Source organism: Nymphaea colorata, chromosome 10 (genome assembly GCF_008831285.2).
Source record: "Nymphaea colorata isolate Beijing-Zhang1983 chromosome 10, ASM883128v2, whole genome shotgun sequence".
Classification (NCBI taxonomy): domain Eukaryota; kingdom Viridiplantae; phylum Streptophyta; class Magnoliopsida; order Nymphaeales; family Nymphaeaceae; genus Nymphaea; species Nymphaea colorata.
The window spans coordinates 18,912,247-18,937,301 of NC_045147.1; the positions used below are offsets into that span (position 1 = coordinate 18,912,247).

Here is a 25,055-nt window from a genome sequence, read left to right on the forward strand (position 1 = left end):
AGTGAAATGACTCTTCCCCGGAGAATTGATTGCGTCTTTCGTCATTTTGTCAGTTGAACACTATGTGAGTATTTTATTTCTAATGCTTCATGAATTTACAGTTACAAGTGTTTGTTCCAGCAGCCAAATGACCCATTATTGTTAACAGATTTTAAAGAGTACGTATAACAAAGAAGCAAAAAGTAATGTTCAAACGAGATAAAAGCATGGCATGGACAGAGGTAAGGGATCCCAAAACAGTATAGGAAAGAAAACCATGCTTAACACCTGACCTTCCATAGTGAAATGACTTTAACGTGAATGGTCCACAATAAAACTAAAAAGTTCTGAGTGCAAACTATTGGTGTTACATTGGGGGTTCTTTTCAGGTGCACTGAACAGCGACTTCATCCGGTTTTAATACATGTATTTTAAAAAAAATCTAGTTAGCCAGAACATGGAGTTTTCAGGACGCAATAGTTTGAATCTTAGTACATGGTGTGGATAACAGTCTCGGAATATTCAGAAATGAAATAAAGTCGGCCAAGCTGCCAATTTGAGGAATCGGCCGTTTCAGCGATTCAACTGAATTGGTAAAGAACATATCTTATGCACCTCCTTAGAAAAAATAATAAAATAATTGGGGAAAAAATAAAATCAATGAAAACAAAGGGTATTAGTCAAATCCATTCGCCAATACTTTGGTTCCAATAATTGATGTAAGCTGATTTTGCAATACTTACCATATACAAAAAAATTGACCAAAAAAAAAGATAGGGACTATGGTTTGGTTATATGGGCATGCGAGCACGCGTAGGTTAAAGTCGGGCGTATTCTGTAATCCTTTAGTCGAGTTCTTATGGAGGTTTTCCCTGAAAAAAAAAACATGGTTTTTTTTTACAAGGTGAATCTATCTAATCGTCATTTTGTTGAGTCTGAAATACATGTATCATGACATATTATATCATAGATGATTTAGACGCCCGAATTTATAAAAGGAATTGGGAAATTATTTATAGCGTACTCAGGAATCTAATTTTAACAAAAAAAGCGTAATTAGTTTTTGACTGAGGTGTGAGCTATCGCTACTTTGTTTCTTAAGCCGAGCCAGTTCGTGTTGGGCTCGTGGCTCGTGGCTCGTTAGCTCGGTGTGACCTTCGACTGATTCGCCTGCGGCTTTCCGCCTTCGAACGCGTCGGATGTTTGACGAATGCCGACGCATAAGTATGCCGAATGCCGTTTGGGGCGGCGTCAAGAAATTTCCTTATTCGGCTTCGCGCTTAAACGGAAGAACTCTCTCTTCTCTCTCAACCCTGGGCTTTGCAGGTGCGCGGACTTGCTTTCATCGAACAGATTAATGTCTTTCGACGAATCGTAATACTCATTCAATCGGTGCTCGGTGCTCCCTTCAATTCTCTTGAATTTTCTTTGGTCGGCATCGGTCAGTGATAGGTTCTTTCTTTTGGGTCTTGCCCAAGAATGGGAAGGCAAAAAGGCGACGGAACGAGGTCCAAGTCTCGACCATCTAGCAGCAGGTCTGTCTCTCCACCCCCATCTCTCTCTCTGCTTTTTGGTCGCTCTTCAATCAATTATAGTCTAAGCTACACAACTTTTTCGAATTCACAGCTCCGCTGCTTCCCTGGTGCCGACCGGGGCCTCCGCCATTGGCTTTGGTGGGTACGTAGGAAGCTCTCGGGTTGACTCTCCCCAACAATCAGACGATGGATACCAACCTTCCGTATGCTCCCAAATCTCACTCGCTTGCTTTTTCTTTATTGCAATTTTCGGTGATTGTTTGTTGAACATGATTTGAATCGTCGTCAACCTTGGTTCTATGTCTTATTCAACGAATGAGTGCCTGCTTTTGTTTTGGAAGCATAAGATAAAATGGTTCATGCTAATAAAAGTATTCCACTAATCGTTTTACCGACCAATATTGGTGCCGATGGTATGTTCAGGAGTGTATGGTTATATGATGACATAAGTTTTGTTTATTATGTTATGCGAAGTTCTGTTTTTCTGGTAGTTTGGTTTCTTAATGCCTTATTCTGCTTTCATACAGGATGTGGACAGTGAAGTAGCGCAGCATTTAAAACGGCTTGGCAGGAAAGATCCTACAACAAAGGTACATTTTCAGCTGGATATTCTCTATTTGATTGCGTCTTTCTTTGTTGTAGTGTTATGAATCTGTTGGTGATGGAACAGACAAAAGCGTACGTTTGGCCATGATCGATTTTTTGTTCATGGCGTATCTGTATTAACATGAAGCATTTCAAATTTCTTTTTATGTTTTTTTTTTTTTGAATAGCTCTTATCGTTTATCGCAGCTCAAGGCACTATCTTCTCTTTCTGTGCTCTTCAAGCAGAGACCTGGAGAGGAGATTGTTAAAGTTGTTCCACAATGGGTATGTATTTTATGCTTAAGTGAAAGCTGGTACCAGCTATAGATTTTTTTTTTCATATGCTATCTGCTTTAGTTTAGTTTTTGTTCGTTAATTTATATTCGTTTCTCCCCTGTGATTGTCAGTGTGATTACTGCTGTTTCATGTTATCTTCACGTTTCAGGCATTTGACTATAAGAAGCTTTTACACGATTACAATAGAGAGGTCCGTCGAGCTACACATAATGCTATGGCCAGTCTCGTGACTACTGTTGGGTACAGAATTCAACTTTTAGTAGTGCCAGATGCTTTCACATGCACACACATTTGCTCCATGGTTATTGATGTTGCTGGCGTTTAGGAAGTAAGAAATATTATGACAATTTTTTGCTAGAACTGGTTTCCTTTTTTGTAACTTTAAATAAGTAATTGTTATTTTTTTTATGGATGTAACTTTAAATAAGTAACCTTTTATATTGCTTTTGTTTTATACATTGAATATCTTTCTAATTTTTTATGCTTTTGCAAGAAAGTAGACAAGAACTGTTATTGTTGCTGTTTTTCGTATTGATAATTTTTCGAAATTCTGAAATTTTCTGAAGGAAAACATTTCTTTAATAGAAATTTCTCACAAAGACCTTGTGAATGAGATTGGTGGCTGTAACATGTACATGTATGCATGGACACATACATAATGTACAGTATGTACTATGTACCTAAGCCAAATAGAAGTAGGTGGTGCGTGTAGGTTCATACATCTACCTGCACAGTATGTGCTTACTCCTGTCTTAAAGGCACTTACAGAGCATATACATTAGTGTTGTAGGTATTACTTTTCTTAGCCGCTTGATTATATCAGCAGATCAGAGCATGCAGTTTACTGTAGTTTCTTTCCAAGAATATGGAAGGCAGGGTTATATTGTTGGACCTGTACATTTCATTTTGAGAAAAGGCACTGGGTGTTTAGACTGGACCACTGATGCACTTCTCAGGTGCTTATAAATAAAAAAGTGATCTCATTGAGATACATGAGCACAGCAGCTCAAACTGTATCAATTTAGTTTTCAAGATTGGGATACATATCTGGTTTAAAAATATCATAGAAAATATGAGCTTGCATTTCCTTTTTCTTATTATGTTTCCCTGTTCTAAAATTATGTTTGGCCAAAGTGCTTTATATAGCTTGTTTGTCCCAACAGGAGAGGATTAGCTCCATTTTTGAAGTCTTTGATGGGACCATGGTGGTTTTCGCAATTTGATCCCATTCCTGAAGTTTCTCATGCAGCAAGAAAATCATTACAGGTGTCAGAGCACTTTATATTTTACTTGTTTGCTCATTTTGATACAGCTTCAAGTAAAGGATATCCACTGACCTCTGATTTAAGCCTGTTTTCTCCTGCACACTTTACTAGTTAGGCCATGCTGTCTAATGGAAAAAATGTCGGTCATAGTTAATTTATGTCCCAAGTTTCTTGTTTTAATAACGTCATTCTTTTTTCTTTGGAGGACTTGCTGATTTGGGGAAAGTATGATTTTGCTTTTTGCACAGTAGTTGCTAACAATGCATGGTAAACCTTCATTTTGCACTTTTCCTGGTGTTCAATCGTACAAAGATACTGAGGCAGCAACACTTTTGCGAAGTGTACTTTTTCTGTCTCAATAAAGAGATGCCTATTTTTTGCTTCCAAAAGATTCTCCTATGCAATGGTTTTGTCCAAAGGAAAACTTCTGCCACCAATTAGGCAACTTCAAGTATTGCAGTGTGATGGTTTGTGAACCTTCCTTTTGTTCTTCTCTTATGAAGGGTATGATAGGAGAAAAGTTGGAAGTTCAGTGTATGTCTACTTTTTTTCCTTATTTCCTGCTTGTGGCTCTTCTCTCTTTTCCCATTCCAATTTCATGATGCAAGTATAAGCATGCAGCTGTAGTAACTCAAGTAGTTTCATCACCATTTGTTAGTGCAGTTGTTCCCAACATATTTGTTAGAAAACGGACTTGTGATGCGGTTGATCTTTGCTGGTGATTCCCAACTGCTTCTATGAGCTGCTGGTGTCTTCCACCTCTAGTTAATTGATTGTTCCTTGTAAAGCTATCTCAAAAGCTGCTATGAAGCTGATTGAAATTTCCTTTGTATGGTTTCTTACTTTCTTTTGAAGGTAACAAGCATCTAAATGACATGCAGGCTGCATTTCCAGCAAAAGAGAGAAGGTTGGAAGCTTTAATTTTATGTGAGAAGGAGGTCTTCCTGTACCTTGACGAGAATTTGAAGCTTAAACCACAGTTTATGTCTGATAAAGTTACTCCTGTTGATGAACTGGATGAGATGCACCAACGTGTAAGCCTCTGCTGGTGCACCTTGTGAGAAGACAGATGCAATTTCTATTCTCATTTGATGCCTTGTGATCTTCAGTTCTACAATGGTGGTGTTGCTTGTAATTATAATAATGTTAAGAAGTACCAGAATAGTAGTAACAGAAAAAGAGGCTGCACTATGAAAGTTTATAGCAATCATAATTATCTTCTTAAATGTTTTATTTGGAACGTTTGGTTTTTTTAGAAGATTGAAAAGCAGAGCCAAGTATGCTCATTACATTAAGTTGCATGTTCTTGTGGAGTTGTTCTTACCAGTTAAAGTGACTTTCTATTTCAGGTAATTGCTTCATCATTGCTGGCATTAGCTGCACTAGTTAATATGTTCCTGGGAATGCAGTACCAAAGAACAGATTTTGAAAGTATAACCTTGGAACCAAAAGTTGCTGCAAAAGCCCGAGAAATCGCCTTGGCTTCTGCTGAGCAGATCTTTTGCACTCAGAAGAGCTTCCTGGAGTTCCTCAACTCTCAGAATCCAGGAGTTCGTTTGGCTGCATATTCTGTAATAGGAAGCTATGTTAAACATATGCCTAGTGTTTATAATGATGGAAACATGAAAGAGACTGCATCTGCTATTCTTGGGTCATTCCAAGAGAAGAATCCAACATGTCACTCCTTGATGTGGGATTCAATACTCCTATTCACTAGAAGATTTCCTGAGAGTTGGTCAACTGGAATTATCCACAAGATTGTGTTTCCTCGCTTTTGGGAATTTTTGAGAAGTGGGTGTTATGGGTCACAGAGGGTTTCTTACCCAGTATTAGTCCTTTTTTTGGACTCCATACCTCTCAATGTTATATCTTGGGAGAAATTTTTGGACAACCTTTTTGAGAATCTATGGGCTGGCAGAAACCTCTCTCTTACCTCATCTGAAGATCGTTCTGCATTTTTCAAAGCCATTGAGGAATGCTTTCTGTGGGCAATTAACAATGTACCAAGGTTAGTTTGTAATATGACATGCGTTGTTTTGGCATAGATAAGTCGGTGGTTGGAGGCTTTTCAGTTCTTTTCTAATCCAACTTGCTAACTAGGTAGATCTTTTCCTTAAAATTTGAGTTATGTTAATTCTTATATCTAAAAGATAAAAAAAAATCTCATATTTGAGATCTCTTTTCTCTTCTTTTGCAGATTTGCTGATGGGTCAAACATTGACCAATTTGAACTGAGGCTTGTGGAGAAGGTTCTTGTCGAGCTTTTATGGCATGATTATATTTTTCCAGTTTACTCTACCCGTCCATGTGAACTTACATATAGCAAGCTTGGAAGTTCAGAAAAAGATAACGTTCAAAGTTGTGGAAAGGGGCCATCAGATGCTTTGAATACCAAATATTCTGCAAATTATATTCAGGAATTAGGGGATCACATTGTAGAGATGGCAGCTGCAATTTTCTCTAAGAGTTCTAGGTTGTTGGTTACATTTTCTACAGCATTTCTGCATGATTGCATTAACATCATCAAGCAAGCAGAGCTGGGTGTCTTTCCTGAACTTGCTGAACGACTTGGAAATTTTTTGGTGTTGCTTGCAAAACAAAACACAGAAGCTGCGGGCAAGTGGCCTTTGCATCACTTTGCAGGGCCTTTAATGTCTAAATCCTTTCCACTAATAAGATCTTCTGTAAGTGCTAAGTATAATTAATACTTTTGGTTACGTGTTGTAGGAAGTTGCTTTGTAATGTTTGTTATTATTTCAGTTTTTCTCACTCTTCTGCCATGAGAAGGCAGCGAGGCTTTTTTGGGCAAAAACTTTTCTGAATAGCTTGGACTTGTCATGAGTGTTACCAGATCTTGTCCAAAACATGCATCTTTTACTTCTTCCAACCTTGTGAAAAGAAATTCAAGAAGATCTTTCAATTGCTCTATTTTGCTTACCAGACAATTTGGTTTCCATGGAAAATATTATTTGTCCAATGTTTGAAAATTTGTATGTATAAATATGTAATATCTATGAAAAGAATTATTTGTTTAATGTTTTAAATTTCGCACATAGAGAATTATGGAGTGACATATGGATACTACAAGATGTCTTCCGGAGGTTGTTGACGGCTTATTGTGTTTTGCTTCTAGCTTGCACATGATTCTGTGTTCTATACTCTTTATTTTTTTATGGTTCTATTTTGATCTTGCAGGATTCACCTAATGCTGTTAAACTTTTGTCTGTAATTGTTGAAAATTTTGGATCAAAAGAAACTATCTTGGAATGTGCATCGGATAACAGTGAAGAGTTTCAGCTCCAATGCGATGGAGAAGGGGAAAGCAGTTTGAAATCTAACCATTTTGTTCAGGTTTTCAATCATGTTTTTGTGCCATGGTGCCTAACTGAAATCAAATCCTCCACAACTGCAAGAATGGATTTGTTACTTGCATTAATTGACAATGAGTACTTTGCTGAGCAATGGGGTAGTATTATTTCTTTCCTTACCACATGCCAGCAGTCTCAGAGTTGCTCATGGATTTCGAATATGGATTGTGTAACTATGTTGGCAATGCTTGTCGAGAGAATTAGGTATCGAACTGGTCGCAAGTATGGAACTGGTAGTCAGTTGGAGTTTAACATGGAATCCTGGCAGCATGATTGTTTGGATTCAGCTGCAGTTTTGATTGCCACTGCTCCTCCCTCTGCACACCAAACTTATGTGCTTTTCCTTTGGTATGTAGTTAGCCATTAGAAGGTGATATTTTGATTGGTTGTTCTGTTCTTTCCGATGTATTGTCATCTTTGAATTGCTATGCCTTCCTAGGTTTTTCAGCATGAACACTATTATGTATATTCACAAGGCGAAACTGAAAAATTTCTGTGATTAAGAGCCAAACTTCTGCATATTTTAGCAAGCTTTCACCAGTGGGTGAGTCTAGAAATGTCAAACATTGGGAAAAACAACCAAGATGGTGACATTTTTTAAGGATATGGATTTTGGTCATTGTTCAGTGGTAGTATACACATCGAAACTATTTAGCTGTTTCACCGGTAAACCTGCTTTGCAAGCACCAAATTTGTATATTTTGTTTGTGGATGATGCTGTCTTTTGTTCTTTCCTCCTTTTAGGTAAGGAAATACACAAGAGTGGGAATTGTAATTGGAACCAACAGATGCTTAAAAGATCAAGTGGTAGTATTTATAAAGAATCAACATTCTTAGGGGATATTAAGGTGCACAGACATATGGTTGCTGAATGAATTTTCAAACAGCTATTGTGTCCTTTTTACTGAGCTCATGCTTCATTTGGTTTACTGGCTTGTTTTCATCATGACACTGACTATAACTGAATGAATTTTCAAAGTGCTGTTGTGTCCTTTTTGGCTTCATGCTTCATTTGGTTTAAGGGCTTATTTTTCCTGCTGAAGAGTTATCTTAGTCTCAGATTTTCTCTTTTAGTAACCTGGAAGATGGTAGAGGAAAGGAAATTGCAACCAATTAATATGTTCAACATCATCCTTAAAGCTTTGCACATGGACAATGTCTGGTTGCATGCCCATGATTTGATGTGCATATGTACTTGTTAGGAAACTGAAGCAGGTTTTGCATATTTTTGTATGGATTAGTACATTTTTAATAAACTTTTTTATGTCAATGGTTTGTGATTCGAACATATCAAGTGATTTGTTCTTTTCGACTAAAAGCTGAAGCATCTTTCCATGTATGTTGTATGTTGAGAACAATTTTGACCTTGCAAGATAAACCCATATCACATACCCTCACATCTACAAAATGCATTTTAACATAGCCTTAAAGCATTGCTTGCTGCCTCTACCATTTCCTGAACTTCTATTAGTTTGCCCTCTATTTCTAAGGCAGGAAGAAAGTTCAATTTTCTTTTTGTGGAGGCTGTTTCATTACCTAGGTTTTCTGATCTTTATGAAAGAAGACAAAAATATGGATAGCTCTGAGTCATTGGATAGACTCTGATTCTTGCTTGAGCGCCCTCTCACTGGTGTTATCACTGAGGTGACATTTACATACTGCTTCATTGATCATACCTCTTTCTTAGTGATTGATGCTATTCTCTTCGTCAAAAGCTTGTTTACAAGTATATGCTGTCTGCATCAGCATGTGGATAGTTCTTGTCCATCATTTCAGCATAATAAAGCAGTATTATGTATTGTTCCAGACATCCAGCATGAAGTTTATTAACCATATTTCTATCTTCAAGAGGTATGGGTAGAATAAATTTGAATCTGTCAAGCTTATCACTTTGATTGATCTTATGTGTAAGGATTTGTAAACTCAGTGCCTCCAAAAGACGGTTTGTAACTTCTGAGCTTGATCTGTTCTTAAAGGGTTGTTTGATTCTTTTGTTGAAGCTGAGCTTTCTTCTGAATTTTAACTGTATTTGTGGATCCGAGTCACATATACTCTTCTTTGACTTTGTCCTATTTGCCTTGATCGTCTGGTTCATTTTCTGGTCACTTTCTTTATCAGTTTATACCTTTTTCTATGCATGTTGTGTCTTCAGAATGGGCTTCAGTATTGTCTAAATATCTGATGTTGGCAGTGCATTTATTATTTCACATTGATGAAATTGTCGTATTGATCTGCAGCGCAGTTCTTGGTGGCATCGCAGAAGGTGTTAACTTTACTTTTATTTCCAAAGAATCCATAATTTCTGTCTATGAGGAGCTCCTTGATAAAGTTGTCCCTCTGTTTGTGGTTTCACCATTTACATGGGCTATCCATGCAAGTAGTTTGATATCCTGCAGAAAAAGGAGGGACATGATTTGTATATCAAGGCCATTTCATGAGATTCTTGAGATGGCTAAATTTGCCTTTCAAGTTCTTGATGGTAGTCTTCTTTGCCTTAAGATGTTGGATGGAGAAAGTGAGTTGGTTCCATGTATTTTAGCTGCTGTCTTATTGATTGATTGGGAATGCGGCATGATGGCATCAGTAGCATTAAACGGGAGGCAGGACCAAATTAAAAATCACACTGATACAAATTCACCTTCAACTGGTATGAGACAGAAAAATATTTTAATAGCTGAACTTCATTCCATGTTGGCACTTGGAGAATCTGTGCATGCTCTTCATTGTAAAATTGTTATTCGCTTTTGGGAAAGTCTCAGTAAATTTACTGCTCAGAAAGTGCAAGAGATCTTGCTTCAAACTGTTAGGCTCGCTGTCATTTCAAGTGATGACTTTGACACAGAGAAAATTTGCATAGTGTGTTCAAGTTGGGTTCTGGACATTCTTGGTCTCATGGGCAATGATGAAGCCGAACAGCAGATTATGCTGGACAAATTGCTATCACCAAGCAAGTCTTGGCCACTTTGGGTGGCTCCTCAAGCCGACGAAACAACAAGAGGGCCAGTCCTTGTAGCTGAAAGTCCAAATATTGATGTTTATGTAAGTAAGCTACTTCAGTATGTAAAGTTTTAGTCACAGATGTGTTGTCAGTTATTTTTTAGGTGATTGTAAATCCCTTTACTTGTTTTAGATGATGATGTTTCTCTTTTTCCTTTTTGTTGGATTTCGAGGGCTTTAACTGAAGATCCTAAAACTTGGTCATAGAAAGAAACTAAGAAAGTTATTTTAAGTTTCTTTAAATCAGGCTTGGATTCCTTTTCATTTCTCTTTTAATCAATGTACAAAGGTATGTAATTTGGGAAATTGGGATTTTCCCGGGTAGTTCATGTCTGGCTGGTCAAATTTATATGATTCTATTTCACATGAAAACACTACGTTATTTATCATTTACTAAGTTAAATTATGCGAAACCAGAGTCTGGCTGTACTTATTTTGCAATGGGAAACAGAGCAATTTGATGTCATAACTTTCTATTTTTTAATCCAAGTTACATGATCGTTGTTGGATCTTATGTTTTAGTCTTTTAGATGATTGACCTGTGCATGCAAAGTAAGCCTGGGCATTGGAAAAAAATCAGCCCCGGCCTGAATCAGCCGGATTTATTTTTTTAATATTATTTTTATTTAATAATGATACATATTTTATTATTAAAAAATTTTATATTTAAAAATTTTATTTTATATTTAAATTTTTGCTTTTTTTAACCGGGCCGGGCCCAGGCTTGGATGTCGGGTATCGGGCCAGGCCCGGACTCGATTTTCTGGGTGTTGGGCCGTCCCAGGCCAGCCCGATGCCCAGGCCTAATGCAAAGATGGTGAGGAAACTGTTAGCGTATGGAGGTTCGGGTCTATTCAGACCCGATCCACTTGTTTTCTAATCCACACGCCTAAACATACTAGGCGGTGGCACATCTGTAAATGTTATATAATTTGTGTACATTTTGTTATAACCTGATTAGGTTTATTCTTTAATATAGCTTAAGGATCACACGGCTAAAACTGCTGTGACCCTCTTTCTCCATTTGTCTTCTCTTCTACTTCTTCTTCTCATTCTAGCAGATTTCAGACGGAGAGACGTGCATAAGCAAAGATTCTTACATGGTATCAGAGCCAGGTTCCCTCGTCCTCCGGTGAGTGGTTTCAGTTTGACGTGATTATCCCTAATCTGCCCTAAGTACTCATTTCTGGCGTGGATATCCCTCATTTCTGTTTTTGCCTTGAATCTTGTGTGGTTTGCCCTAAATCCATTTGCCCTAATTTCAGTCCGTTTTTTGCCCTAATTCTGTTTTCTGCCTCAATTCTGTTTTCTGCCCTAATTCTGTTTTCTGCCCTAATTCCGGTCCGTTTTTGCCCTAATTCTGTTTTCTGCCTCACGTTGTCTGCCCTAATCATCTTTATTCAGTCATGGATCAGCCGACGCCCTCTCTTCTATCCTCCAGTTTTCTCTCCCAACTTATTTCCCAAAAATTGAATCATAGTAACTATTTGACTTGGAAACATCAAATTGTTCCATTTATTAAAAGTCATAGACTCTATGGGCATATCGATGGCACTACTCCAGCACCTCCAAAATATATTTACCGTGAAGTGAAGAAGACCGTAGTGGGAGATCAAGCTATTGGGGCTTCGGCTGGAAGTGAAACTAGCATTGAATATGATACTCTTACGGCAAGTAATCCTGAATATGATGTTTGGCTGGCCCACGACCAGTCACTTGTCGCATATATTACTTCTACCTTGTCAGAGGAGGTATTAGGAGGCATTGATGATGATTTGACAGCCTTTGAATTGTGGTCTACCCTTGCCACAACGTATTCTCAAGTATCGGAAGCACGGTTTCTGCAATTAAGAAGACAATTTCAGGATATCAAGCGTGGGACGCGTACAGTTTTGGAATATCTGAATGAAATCAAAAATGTAAGTGATCAACTTGCTGCCATTGGACATCCTGTCAGCGATAAAGACAAAGTGCAACAAGCCTTGAGTGGCCTGGGAACAGAGTTTGATATTTTTTGCACAGCCTTGGAGGTTTTACCTATCCTCCCATCTTTTGAAGATCTGAAAGCCAAGTTATTTCAACACGAAGCTAGTCGTGTCCAGCGACAGAATTTGACTTCTCCCAACAGCCACAATATATTGATTACAGGAACACATGCATTGCAAGGGAATCGTACTCGACCTTGGACTCCTCAGGCAGGAATGGGAAGAGGGATTCTCCCAACACCACCAGGCATGAATACTACTGCTGCCACATCTAGAAGGGTTCCAACTTGCTTTTATTGTAATAAGAGGGGACATGTGAAATCAGAATGTTGGCACAATCCTCAGAATAAGAATAATCAAGTCAGGCGTGAAAACAAGGCAGCAGCAGGGTCCGTTTCATCCTCATCTAGCTCAAATCCAACATCAAATGTTTCATCGGAGGTGCAACAACTTCTTATGACAGCCTTATCTAAGCTCCACTTGAAGCAAAATGAGCAAGGAGAGTGGTATGTGGACTCTGGAGCAGCAGCCCATGTTACTGGTGACACAGGTACTTTATCTAGTGTTTTCCCTTATTTAGATCAAGGCTCAGTTGTCACGGGAGATGGTTCCCATCACACAATATCGCATATTGGAAATGCACAAATATCTATGGGTTCCTCTTCCATTCCATTAAAGGATGTCCTTGTTGTTCCAAGTGTTAAGAAAAATATTATCTCAGTGTCCAAACTGATTGATGATACTCACTCCTTTGTTGAATTTACACCGTCTTCTGTTTATGTCAAGGATGCTCGAACCAAGAGGACGTTCGCTGAGGGCACTCGCAAAGGTGACATGTATGTTCTTGAAGAAGCTCCAAAGTTGTCAAAATCTCACTCTTCAGATCCATCCTTTTCAATTCATAGTGAAATCAATGTCGCAGAATATAATAAGCCATCCATTTGGCATGGTCGGTTAGCTCATTGTAGTCAGTCTTTTGTTCGAAGTCTTGTTGCAGACGGGCTCTTAGATAAGTCCAGTCTGAGTTCAGTCAGTGAGTCCAGCATGTGCTCGAGTTGTCATCTCTGTAAGAGCCATGCCCTTCCTTTTCAATTAATAAATAAAAGAGCTTCAAAGGTTTTTGACACTATACATTGCGATGTTTGGGGGCCTGCTCCAATTCCTTCTTCTTCTGGGAGTAGATATTATGTTATTTTTATTGATTCATATTCCCGATATACTTGGATTCACTTCATCAAACACAAATCAGAAGTCTTCCGCCTGTTTACTCAATTTCATGCTTTGGTTCGGAACAAATATTCCAGCAATATTGTGCATTTTCAATGTGATGGTGGTGGTGAATTTATTTCTAATGAATTTACTGAGTATCTACTAGATAATGGGATCACTAGACAAACTTCATGCCCGCATACACCTCAGCAAAACGGAATTGCTGAAAGGAAACATAGGCATATTGTTGAAAGCGCCCTTAGCATGATGCATGACACAGACTTACCTATGACATTGTGGACCGAGACTTTTCATACAGCTGTTCATGTTATAAATCGACTGCCATTGGCTTTGCTTGATGGAAAATCTCCATTTTTTCTATTACATCAAGAACAGCCGTGTTATGAAGATTTACGTGTTTTTGGATGTGTGTGCTATGTACATGTTGATGTTTTCTTACGAAACAAATTTCAAGATCGTGCTGTTTTGTGCAGATTTATAGGGTATGCAGAAAATTACAAGGGTTATAGGTGTTACAACCCTAAAACTGGGCGTGTACATATTTCACGGCATGTTGTTTTTGATGAAAGCAGGTTACAGGACTCCAAGGCAACTTCTTTAACACTCAAGGACAAAAATGAGGTTTATGATACTTGGTTACATGCTGAAATCTTAAGACAAGGGGCGGAAAAGTTGAATGAACACAAGGAGCAAGCTGTTAATGAACCCGAAACACCTGTCAGTAGCTCCTTGGACAGCGTGCCTCCATTTCCTCAACCCAATGATCCACCTCCATATAATCGATTTTCAGGCCTGGTGTATTCTAGGCGATCAGTTCCTACGGCAGAACCTACCGCAGTTCCACGCCAGTCACAACGCGTGAGACATCCTATTGATAGATGGGTGAGCTATAATACTTTTTCTTTGGATTTTCAGTTGTTTATGACAGAAGCTATGTCACACGGATACGGCTGGGAAGGTCAAGTACCGGCGTCGACACGCCGACACGGGGATCCCGACACGGGGACACCGTAGGATACGTTTTGGATCGGGTCTGGGTCAGACCCGATCCAAACCAACCCGATTTTCTTTTAAACCGTCGTTTTCTCTTTACGCGACTTTACCCTCCGACAGTCGACTTTCCTTACCTCGACGACTTCCACGGCAGCACAGTTCGGCAATGGCGGGCGACGGCGACGGCGACATCTGGTGGCGTCCGGCGGCAGCCGGTGACAGACAGGTAAGTGTTTTATCTATTATTTTCGACATTAGAAGTTAGGGTTTCAACTTTCATTTGGGGATTTTTTAGATTGGGTATTTCTTACCGATTTTGGGATGTTTTGGTTTGAAGATTGGACGGTTAAGGATCCTATTCTTCACTGCTATGTGCGATATTTTCTTTTTTTTGTTTGATTTTGGGATTTGGGGATTTTGCCGATTTGGGGATTTTGCCTTCGTTGTTGTTGATGATGCTAGATATGTAGCCTTCGTTGTTGTTGATGATGCTAGATATGTAGCCTTCGTTGTTGTTGATGATGCTAGATATGTAGCCTTCGTTGTTGTTGATGATGCTAGATATGTAGCAGGTTCAGCTACATAGTCGATCGCAGCTAGATATTATAGATGAACTCGGCTGTTGTTGGGAAATTAATGATTCTATTGGCTTCTAGCATGCAATCTAGATGGCATTAACATATAAAATGTTAATTTTAGAAGTTTATAACATGATAGTATGCATATTTCCTCGGTTGTTTTATTTCAGACGTTTTATGTTCATTATATGTTTTGTAACTGCATGTTTATGTTCATTATATGTTTAATGTAGTATGGCGAGGAAAGGAAAAACAGTGTCTCAGTCTCAACCTACAAGTTGTGGTTCTGGAGGTTCTGGATCAGCTGCGTCTATTGCACAGCCACTTTGTTTGAGACTTTCTTGCTTATGTCTTAGCAGTTATCACTTTTGAGATTGGTGATGAACAATGTTTTGTTTGAGACTTTCTTTATTATCATTTTTAATTTTTTTGAATATAATATTCGCCGTATCCGCGTATCCTAAAATTTGAAAATTGCCGTGTCCCCGTACCCGTACCCGTATCCATAGGATACCCGTACCCGTATCCGTGTGACATAGGACAGAAGTCAACAAAAAGGTGGAACCAAAATCTTATCACCATGCGAGTAAGGAAAAATGTTGGGTTGAAGCTATGAATGAGGAAATGGCAGCCTTACATGAATGTCAAACTTGGCAGATTGTTCCTCGTCCAAATACTAAGAATGTTGTAGGTTCTAAGTGGGTTTACAAGCTGAAATATAAGCCAGATGGTAGCATTGATCGACATAAGGCGCGTCTTGTGGCACGCGGGTTCACTCAACAATATGGGGAAGATTATGATGAAACATTCAGTCCAGTTATCAAGATGGGAACAATACGCGTGATTATTTCTCTTGCAGTCTCATATGGGTGGCCTCTTTATCAGTTAGATGTTAAAAATGCATTTCTTCATGGGATTCTTAAGGAGGAGGTCTATATGGAGCAACCCCCTGGCTATACTACTCATGATCCTCAACAATGGGTTTGTAAATTACAAAAATCTCTATATGGGTTGAAGCAAGCTTCTAGATCATGGTTCGATCGTTTTTCTCATCATATACAACAAGTTGGTTTTCTCCGAAGCTCTCTCGATCACTCTTTGTTTATCTATCATTCCGGAGAAGCTACCACTTGGTTGCTTATATATGTTGATGATATTGTTATCACTGGGAACTCGACATCACATATATCCTATGTTAAAAATATGTTGAAGCAAGAATTCAAGATGAAGGATCTTGGCGAATTACGGTATTTTTTGGGTGTTGAGCTTGACAGGACAAATGATAGATTGACTCTTACGCAGCACAAGTATACCCTAGATGTTTTGGACAAGGCAGGCATGACTAATTGCAAACCCATAACTACTCCTAGTGTTCTAAACACTAAGTTGACTTCATCTGATGGAACTGCAGCATATTCCGATCCTACATTCTATCGCAGCATTGTTGGTATGTTACAATACCTCACTTTTACTCGCCTAGATATAGTATATGCTGTAAATCAGATTTCTCAGTTCATGCATGCCCCCACAGAAGGACATATGGATGCCGCTAAGCGGATATTACGGTATCTCAAAGCTTCTCTTGGAGATGGACTAGTCTACACAAAATGCCCCAATCTTTCTCTTGGACATAGCATATATACATATACTGATGCAGACTGGGCAGGCGATCCCGATGATCGACGATCAGTTTCAGGCTTCTGTCTTTTTCTTGATTCTAATCTTATCTGTTGGAGCAGTAAAAAGCAGCGTGCTGTTGCACGATCCAGCACTGAGGCAGAGTATAGAGCAATGGCTGCAGGGACCGCTGAAGCATCATGGTTACGACATTTGCTTGGAGAGCTTAATCTTCCTATTGCCCAATCATCATTACTATGTGACAATCAAAGTGCAATAAAAATTGCCTTCAATCCCATTTTGCATAATCGTACCAAACACATAGAGATTGATCAACACTTCATCCGTCAGAAGGTTGAAGAAGCCGAGATCGTGCCTACTTATATATCCACCAGTGAACAGATAGCTGATATCTTTACTAAAGGACTCACGGGGCAGCATTTTTGGGATTTGAAGAACAAGTTATGCATGGTCAAATCTCATGCACAACTTGAGGGGGGCTGTTAGCGTATGGAGGTTCGGGTCTATTCAGACCCGATCCACTTGTTTTCTAATCCACACGCCTAAACATACTAGGCGGTGGCACATCTGTAAATGTTATATAATTTGTGTACATTTTGTTATAACCTGATTAGGTTTATTCTTTAATATAGCTTAAGGATCACACGGCTAAAACTGCTGTGACCCTCTTTCTCCATTTGTCTTCTCTTCTACTTCTTCTTCTCATTCTAGCAGATTTCAGACGGAGAGACGTGCATAAGCAAAGATTCTTACAGAAACATCTTTCTTGTTGCGCTTCTTATTTGCAGAAAGAGCGTTATTTGGAAGCGCGATGCTGTCAGCAAAGGGTCTTTAATAGCATTAACATACTTAACAAGCTGTGTGTGTGTGTGTGAGAGAGAGAGAGAGGGGGAGAGAGAGAGAGAGAGAGTGAGATTCTTGTCTGGTCCATGCTTCATGGTTATATGTATACTATTATACTTCCTTTATTCTTCAGCCACCCTGTTTTTGATGTTATCTTGGCTTAGTAGTTAATATTAAGTATTAACTATCAATTCTGCTGTGTTATACTGTGTGGCTTCTGTATATATTACTTTTTGGGAGTGGATATGGTCCTTGTATTGCACGACCGGTCTGCCTTAAAGCCATTCAAGTATACAACTAAATGCAGGTCACTGTGCGTTATAAATTGTCACACTTGTGGAAAGATATGTTGCAACTCTTGGATCTTATAGCATTGGCGCTGGTCCTGCATCTGGAAATAATAAAATTGAAAATTGCGTCCCTGATCTTGTTACTTCTATGCAGATTTTTATAATGATTTCCTGAATTATGTGAAGCACATGGCATGACTGTCACAATATGTACTTCTTTTTATTTTAGCATGAAGATTGGTGACCTTTTCTTTTTTATTACTTTCTATGGTTTCTATGATTGCCTTTCTTAAGGATATATAAACTGAATGCAGGTCCCTGTGCATGATAAGTTTGTTTCTTTTGTGGAAAGACTTATTTCAACTCTTGGAGCCGGTAGGGTTCTGTTTGGTTTCATGACAGAAAGTTCAGTTTCAGCTTCAGAGAGCTCAAGCATGTCTCTCTCACCATACACTAGAGCATGGCTTGTAGCAGAGATGTTGTGTGCATGGAAGTGGTATGGGGGAAATGCTACAGTCTCCATCCTGCCATTTTTATGCGAATATGCAAAATCCTGCCCTGACAATAAACTTGTGCATTCTGTTGTTCATATTCTGCTCGATGGTGCAGTTCTCCATGGTGCCAGGATTCAAGCATGCACATTTAATGTTTGGACCATATGTGATGATGAACTGGAAAATATTCATGATCCTTACCTACGAGCACTTGTCTCTGTTCTATTAGCGCTCTTTGTCAGAAGTCATGTTTGGGGAAAAGTTGATGTTTTTCGACTTCTTGACTACATCAATGATAGGCTCTTTGTCGGCACCAGTGTAAATCAATGCTGTCTAAGGATCATTCCCTATTTCATGGGTATCCTGATTAGGTCACTGTATGCAGATGGCAATGCCTTTACTGAAGTTAATAATGATCTCCCAGCTGATACCTCAAAAGAGGAGCAAGTGAACACCATGATTTTAGGTTGGTTGGGTTATTCTCTGTCTGCTTTTTCGGTTATAAAGGAGTCTGAAGAAGAAGGTAACATTGATCTTTTTTTTTTTTTACAGTTTTCTTGTAGTAACTTCGTAAGCAAAAACTATTCCTAGAAAAGCTAATTTTTTTTTTTTGTATTTTGTACTTTTTATGTTTGTTTTCTAATGTTTCAGATGTGAATGATTGGATTGAAATAGCAATTTCTTGCTATCCCTTGTGCACAACAGTTGGTATAGCAACATTTACATTTGAAGCAATTAGAAGTATTGGTCAAGAGGAACAAAAATTATTATTGGATTTGTTCAAAAAGCGCAGATCTTGTATGGATGACTTATCTACAAGCTATCCTGCTGGTCAGATGCCATCAAATGTCTGTTGTAGTGAAGAAATGTCTTCGTCAGTGTCAGATGTGATGACATTTTGTAAGCTAATGGCAGTTTGTGTAAGTTACTGTTGGCCAGAGTTCAACGAAGAGGACTGGAAGTTTGTTGTACTGCAGCTCCATAAATGGATTGAAGCTGCTGTTGTTGTCATGGAAGAAATGACTGATAATATTGATGCTATATCCCAGAGCAGTTCCACTGATAGCTTTGATATGAATGTAACGAAGCTTAAAGAAGCAGTTGAGTCTTGGAATTCCTTCCCAATATATATTGCTAGGATTGCCCTTTTGGTTTTCATGTTTATTTATGACCTTACTGAATTAAGTGAGGCGAAACATACTGAGACTCTAGAATGCTTATATGCTGGTGAGTGGGGCATTTTGAGAGATCGTATACTTGAAAGTGTTCTTCGGTTGTTCTTTACGACAGGTCTTGCTGAGTCGATAGCAAGCTCTTTAGGTGAAGAAGCTGCATCAGTTGTGGCACTGGTTTGGCATGCACAGACTTACTTTTGGGATCTTGTAGCTGGGGTTTCTTATTATTCTCCTGAACATGTTAGAAAGGCTGCAATAGAATCAATTGGGCTTTGGGGATTGAGTGAAGGGCCAATTGATTCATTATATGCAATTCTTTTCTCATCTAAGCCTGTTCCATCATTACAATTTACTGCTTACGTTTTTCTTTCTTCTGCTTCTCTTTCTCATTTGGCTATTATGGAGGAGAGTGACAGTCTAAGTGAAAACGTTAGTGTGGACAAAGAATCCAGCCACTCGCAAATTGACTTGCCTTCAGAAAAACCATTTGCGCTTAGAGATGAGATCTCTTGTATTATAGAGAAGTCATCTCTTCAAACTCTTGAGGAGGACCTAGGCCTGGATCAAGTAAGTTTATTGGTTAGTACTTTTAATTTAGCCTCTTTTACTTTATCATGATATTTTTCGGGGTGTTTGAAGCATGCACACTTATGATTCTCATTTTCAGGTTAACTTTTTCCTTGCTTGGTCCTTGTTGTTAACCCATCTACAGTCACTCCCTCCTTTATCATTGGCAAGGGAGAGATTGGTTCAGTACCTGCAAGACTCTACCAATCCATCAATCATATTGGATGCTGTCTTTCAGCATATTCCACTAAAGAGTGGGTCAAGTCTTAATTTGAAGAAAAAAGAGACTGAGCTTCCTGCTGAAATTTCTAGAGCTGCTGCTGCTGCAAAACAAGCTATTACATCTCGGTCTTTGTTATTTGCTATAAAGTCACTTTGGCCTGTTGGTTCTGTTGAAATGGCTGCCCTTGCTGGTGCTATATATGGTTTGTTAATCTGTGTTCTGCCTGCTTATGTGCGTAATTGGTTTACTGGAATACGTGATCGTTCTACATTGTTGTCAGTTGAATCATTCACAAAATCTTGGTGCAGTGTTCATCTTCTATCTGATGAAATGTCTCAGGTACCTTTTTTGTATCCTGCATACAAGTCTCAAAATGATAACTATGAGTTTGGCTTATCAAGATTCATATGTTCAACCTTTTAGGATTCATGATATTTTATGGGTGATATATGGAAATTTCAGGAACTGGGACATAGTGTTGAGTTTTAGATACGAGACTATTGCTGAGCCATTTCAAGCATGAAAACTTATGCTGTACCCGTTAAGGAACAGACACCAATGTGTGTTGGACCCTGGGTCTAGGACTTGAAATGAGTCAGATACCCAGATGTTGATGTGACTGAAAGTTTAACCCTTGCTTTTGGTTCCATTGATCCCAATCTACCCATTAGCCTGCTTTAGTTTGACTCCCAAGGACTGATCTGTGATACAAGGTGTCAATATTGTTGAGGTATATATGGAGCTTGAACATTTTATGCATCACAACATTCTAGTCATTGCCAAGTATAGGATGTTAAACTTGTATTAATGAGATGCTGAATTGACATGTTGATTCTCCTCACATTAACTATTTCATGTGTGTGGCCAGAGTCCAGACATATATTTTCTAGGGTTAATGACTAGCGTACTCTCTCCTCTAGACATACCATGTGAACTGATTTTTGTAGTATGTTTCTCTTACTTGGAGTTGCATGGAAGTTGGAAGTTCTGTTTACACATCTTGGTTCTGTACATTACAATATTATTTATCCTGGAAATATGCTTTGGCTGATAGTGTTGGCGATGCCTTTAGCTTTTGATTGCCTGTAGCCAGTCTTAACCTCTATAGGATCATTCTCTTTCTCTCTTCTCCACATGTTTGATGCTGACTTTTCCTACCTTTATTTCTGCACATATTTTCCTTTTTTGTTTTGCCACTTTCTCTGCTGAATTCTGTCTATCCCTTTTCTGTAATTTTAGAGGAGATTCTTGTTTCAGTACACACTCTTCAATACACTTTGGACTCCTGAAATAAAGTACCTAGGCTTGTTTTGTCAATAGGGTACTCAGTGACTACTATATATTTGGCGGGCATAATTTATCTTTGATATGGTCTCTTACCTATGCACTTAAAAGTAGAAATATTTCCATTGGCTTCTGAATAGCCTCCTTCAGATGGCTTTCAGTATCATAGGCTAAATACCTTTTTGGCTTTCTCTTCGAATCTGTCTCCTATCCCAATGTTTTGGTTCTGGATTTCTCCTTTGATAGAGTTCCTGTCAAAATAGGTATTCCCCAGGGACTCCTAGAATAAGGTATCTAAGATGGTTTTATCAACTGGATGCTCAGTTGCTCTTGTATATATTTTATAAAGATAAATGTGCTTATGTACGTTTTATACAGAATGTGCATATATACAATTTATACAAATAGATTATCTTTTGAGCTCCTGCCTATGTTACATCTATGCCTGTATAGGTTGACATGTATGATACAGAAAATTCTGAGAAGTACACTTAATTTATTTGCTGCATAATTATGATTATCTGGTAGGTTTTGGTCAATGCTTTACCTTTTATGTTGCAAATAGGATACTAAATTTTCTTTAGTTTATGTGTTTTAACAGGCAAGGTTAATTTATTTTCCTGTTTTCTTGCTTTAACAGATAAAGGGAGCTGGAATTGCTGATGAAAATTTATCAATTAGTGTTAATAAATTGGCATACGAGATAACTGCAACTTATAAGAAGGAAGAGACATCGATGGACTTGGTCATACAACTTCCTTCTTGTTACCCATTGCGGCCTGTTGATGTTGGTTGTAGTAGAAATCTTGGCATAAGTGAGACTAAACAGAGAAAATGGTTGATGTCCTTGACTGCTTTTGTCCGCAACCAGGTATTTGTGTTGGTCTTTTTATTAATATAAGACAATATCTCATTTAGTTTAAACATTTCCAGCTTCGTTTTGGTGTAGAGGATGTATTTTTCCGTTACTCAGAATGAGATTGTTGCTTTATCAGTGCAGTGAGTTAAACAGTTTATATTTTCCTATTGCACCGAGTTATACAGGTTTAGATGCATGTAACAAATCTTAAGAGAAAAAAAGTGTTTAGATGTGAGATAGGTCACACATTTAGTTGTTGATCTTTGTAGGGTTTGGCAGTGATGAGGTGCAAGGTTGTGATATTTCGTGTCGTGCCTGAACCCAGCATTTTACCAGTTGAGAAATAACGGATTAGCACAAATCTTGCTCAGATGCAAACGATATTTGGAAGTAGAGATGGAGCAATTTAAAAACTGTAATAGGGGTGGTCTCTCTCTCTCCCTTTCTTGCACGCGCACACACACACAAATCGCTGTACATGGTCATCTGTGAAAAACTCTGATATACAAGCACATGTACACAAACAACCATGTGTAGTTGGAGACCTGTGGAGGTTCATATTAGATCTTTACTTTTGTTAGAACGTGTATTTTTTGTATTAAAATGTGTTGATTCTGCTTTCATATGATGTGGATTCTGAACATTAAGTTCAAGCAAATTGAAGGTTTTCTGCACCTATTTGAATTTTTTATTGATTCTTGGCTCTTAACAGTAACTGTAAGCATTCTTCTAAAGTTGCTCTAACTTTTAATGTAGAACGGTGCCTTATCTGAAGCAATCCGTGTTTGGAAAAGCAATTTTGACAAAGAATTCGAAGGCGTGGAGGAGTGCCCTATCTGTTACAGCATCATACATACATCAAATCATAGCCTTCCACGTCTTGCCTGCAAAACATGCAAACATAAGTTTCACTCGGCATGCCTCTACAAATGGTTCTCCACATCTCACAAATCCACATGCCCATTGTGTCAGAGTCCTTTCTAACAATCATTCTCCACATCCATCTACATCCACTTTTGTTGGAACAGATCATTGTGCATCAATTCCTTTACATCAACGTGAAAAGGTCCCATCTGTTTTGGTACTGCTGCATGGAAGAGGAACTTACAGAACATTCAGGTTTTCCAAAAAGGTGGGCAGCTTTCTACGTGTCAAGGCGGCATTTTCATGTACCGCATGTTGGGAGTGCCTCAACAGACCGGCATACCGTAATGTTTTCTGTGCTTCGGCAGAGGAGGTCACACGGTTTTTGAGTTCTGGCGTCAAAAATTTGTACAAAGTTATAGTTTTATACCATCTGTGAGAATTTCTCACACTTGAGGAACATGGATCTAAACTTTCACGGGAAGTCGCTGAAGAGTTCATATGCCTCCCCCTTCAATATTGTACGTTTGTAGCTTCTTGCCGAAGATTGACATGATCGGGGACGATCATACTCGGATAACTCGTACTTGACGGCTCATCAATCAGTTAAAGAGGTTAACTTGCATGATGGCAGACTCGAGTTTTGAGGAGTAAATGAGCAGAGCCGGAATTACCCTTGATTTCTTAAGGAGAGAAGTTTTTCTGTACTTATAAAATGATGATGTAGCATAGTGGTGCTTTCTACAGCTGTTGTACTTTAAAAATCTATTGATCATCCTGTCCTTCATACATGTTCAATTTTCTCTGTTTTAAAGCAGCTTGGTTGGGGCTTTTAGCCATGCCGAGGTTGGCTTATTCTGCTTGGTTGAGCGAGTTTTGGGTTTCAAACCGGCTTGAGTTGTGTAGTCTTAGCCAATTCTTGCAAGGCTTTTGAGTCAAGTTCGAGCAGCGGCTTGAACTCGGCAGCTGCCGGGTTTTGCTCACGACAGTGGCAGTGTTTCTAACCATGCTGATCCTTTTAGAGCTTGTCACTTGGTGCTGGTAAGATCCCACGTTGCATGCAGACAGAGATTTAGGTAAGCCTGCTCATGAATGATTCAAGTGTTAAAATTGCTCATCAAGATCATTCGCGTTGGTTCATTTTTTATTCATTGTCTTCATCACTTCCATGAGTCGCCGTTCCACCAACCAACGAAGACCACGCATTCAATCGGGGACATGCAAAAATTTGGAGGACGTTGGATCTGCACGTAATAAATGATATTTTGGCTGGGCATCCATTATCGCCATTTATGTGCTGGTGGCCAGTGGAGCAAGCCAGCTTGCAACCTCCTTAAAAAATGATTCAATATACACCAACAGCACGTTTCTTCATAATTGAGAAGTTGATTGCGGCAAGATCTCCTACCAAAAAAAGAAGTCTCCGATATATCTCCACCTTTAACTAGTGATCTTGAACCGTTTCTCCCGGTGAAACATATATAGTAAATATGTCGGTAGCATAGATACCCTGATTGAGGGCGCGAGGCATGGTTAACCTAATGGAAACAAGGATTTATGTCAAGATGCAACCATTGGAAATAAAGTTATTAACCGTAGTTAAATAAGGACGAGTTCGTCAATGACATACCAATTCATGGTTTACCAAGAAATGCCTAAAATAGTTAAATGTTTGAGAATGGAGCACCCAAATGGCGTCAGGGTTCCTGATATCATGGTGGTGGCCATTGGACATCTGTATTGAACACATGAAGTAAAGCTGAAGAATTCAGAAGAAATAACATCCGAATCATGGTGGTTTTGCACCATTCATGTTCCGGTGATGAATGGCAATGAAACTGCTTGGGGCACACCAGATCCAGGTTAGCTAGCCAATATGGGCACTCCTCTGGCATTGCCTGGTGGGTGGGAATGGATCTGTCGGTGGGAATGGATCTGCTGTCTGGGTCTCCATGAAGATTGTGGAGGGTAATGTGACCTCTAAGATGAACCTAAGCTTGGTGACT

At 38.9% G+C, this 25,055-nt stretch overlaps 1 protein-coding gene across 2 annotated transcripts; it reads left to right on the forward strand.

Annotated features, from left to right (window-relative positions):
- Positions 1-1,226: 1,226 nt before the first annotated feature.
- On the forward strand, positions 1,227-23,836 carry LOC116262888 (E3 ubiquitin-protein ligase listerin). 2 transcript variants are annotated; one of them, XM_031642421.2, is made up of 17 exons: positions 1,231-1,305; positions 1,426-1,514; positions 1,606-1,717; positions 2,042-2,104; positions 2,307-2,384; positions 2,545-2,636; positions 3,560-3,662; positions 4,543-4,695; positions 5,011-5,669; positions 5,859-6,345; positions 6,857-7,377; positions 9,267-10,068; positions 17,898-18,600; positions 18,729-19,819; positions 19,920-20,381; positions 21,967-22,197; positions 22,942-23,836. In XM_031642421.2, exons 2-17 carry the CDS (start codon positions 1,459-1,461, stop codon positions 23,167-23,169), a joined length of 5,841 nt encoding a protein of 1,946 aa, XP_031498281.1. In that variant the 5' UTR covers positions 1,231-1,305; positions 1,426-1,458; the 3' UTR covers positions 23,170-23,836. The 2 variants fall into 2 exon arrangements, with proteins under 2 accessions (XP_049935756.1, XP_031498281.1); XM_050079799.1 differs by having other exon boundaries at positions 1,227-1,514.
- Positions 23,837-25,055: the final 1,219 nt, after the last annotated feature.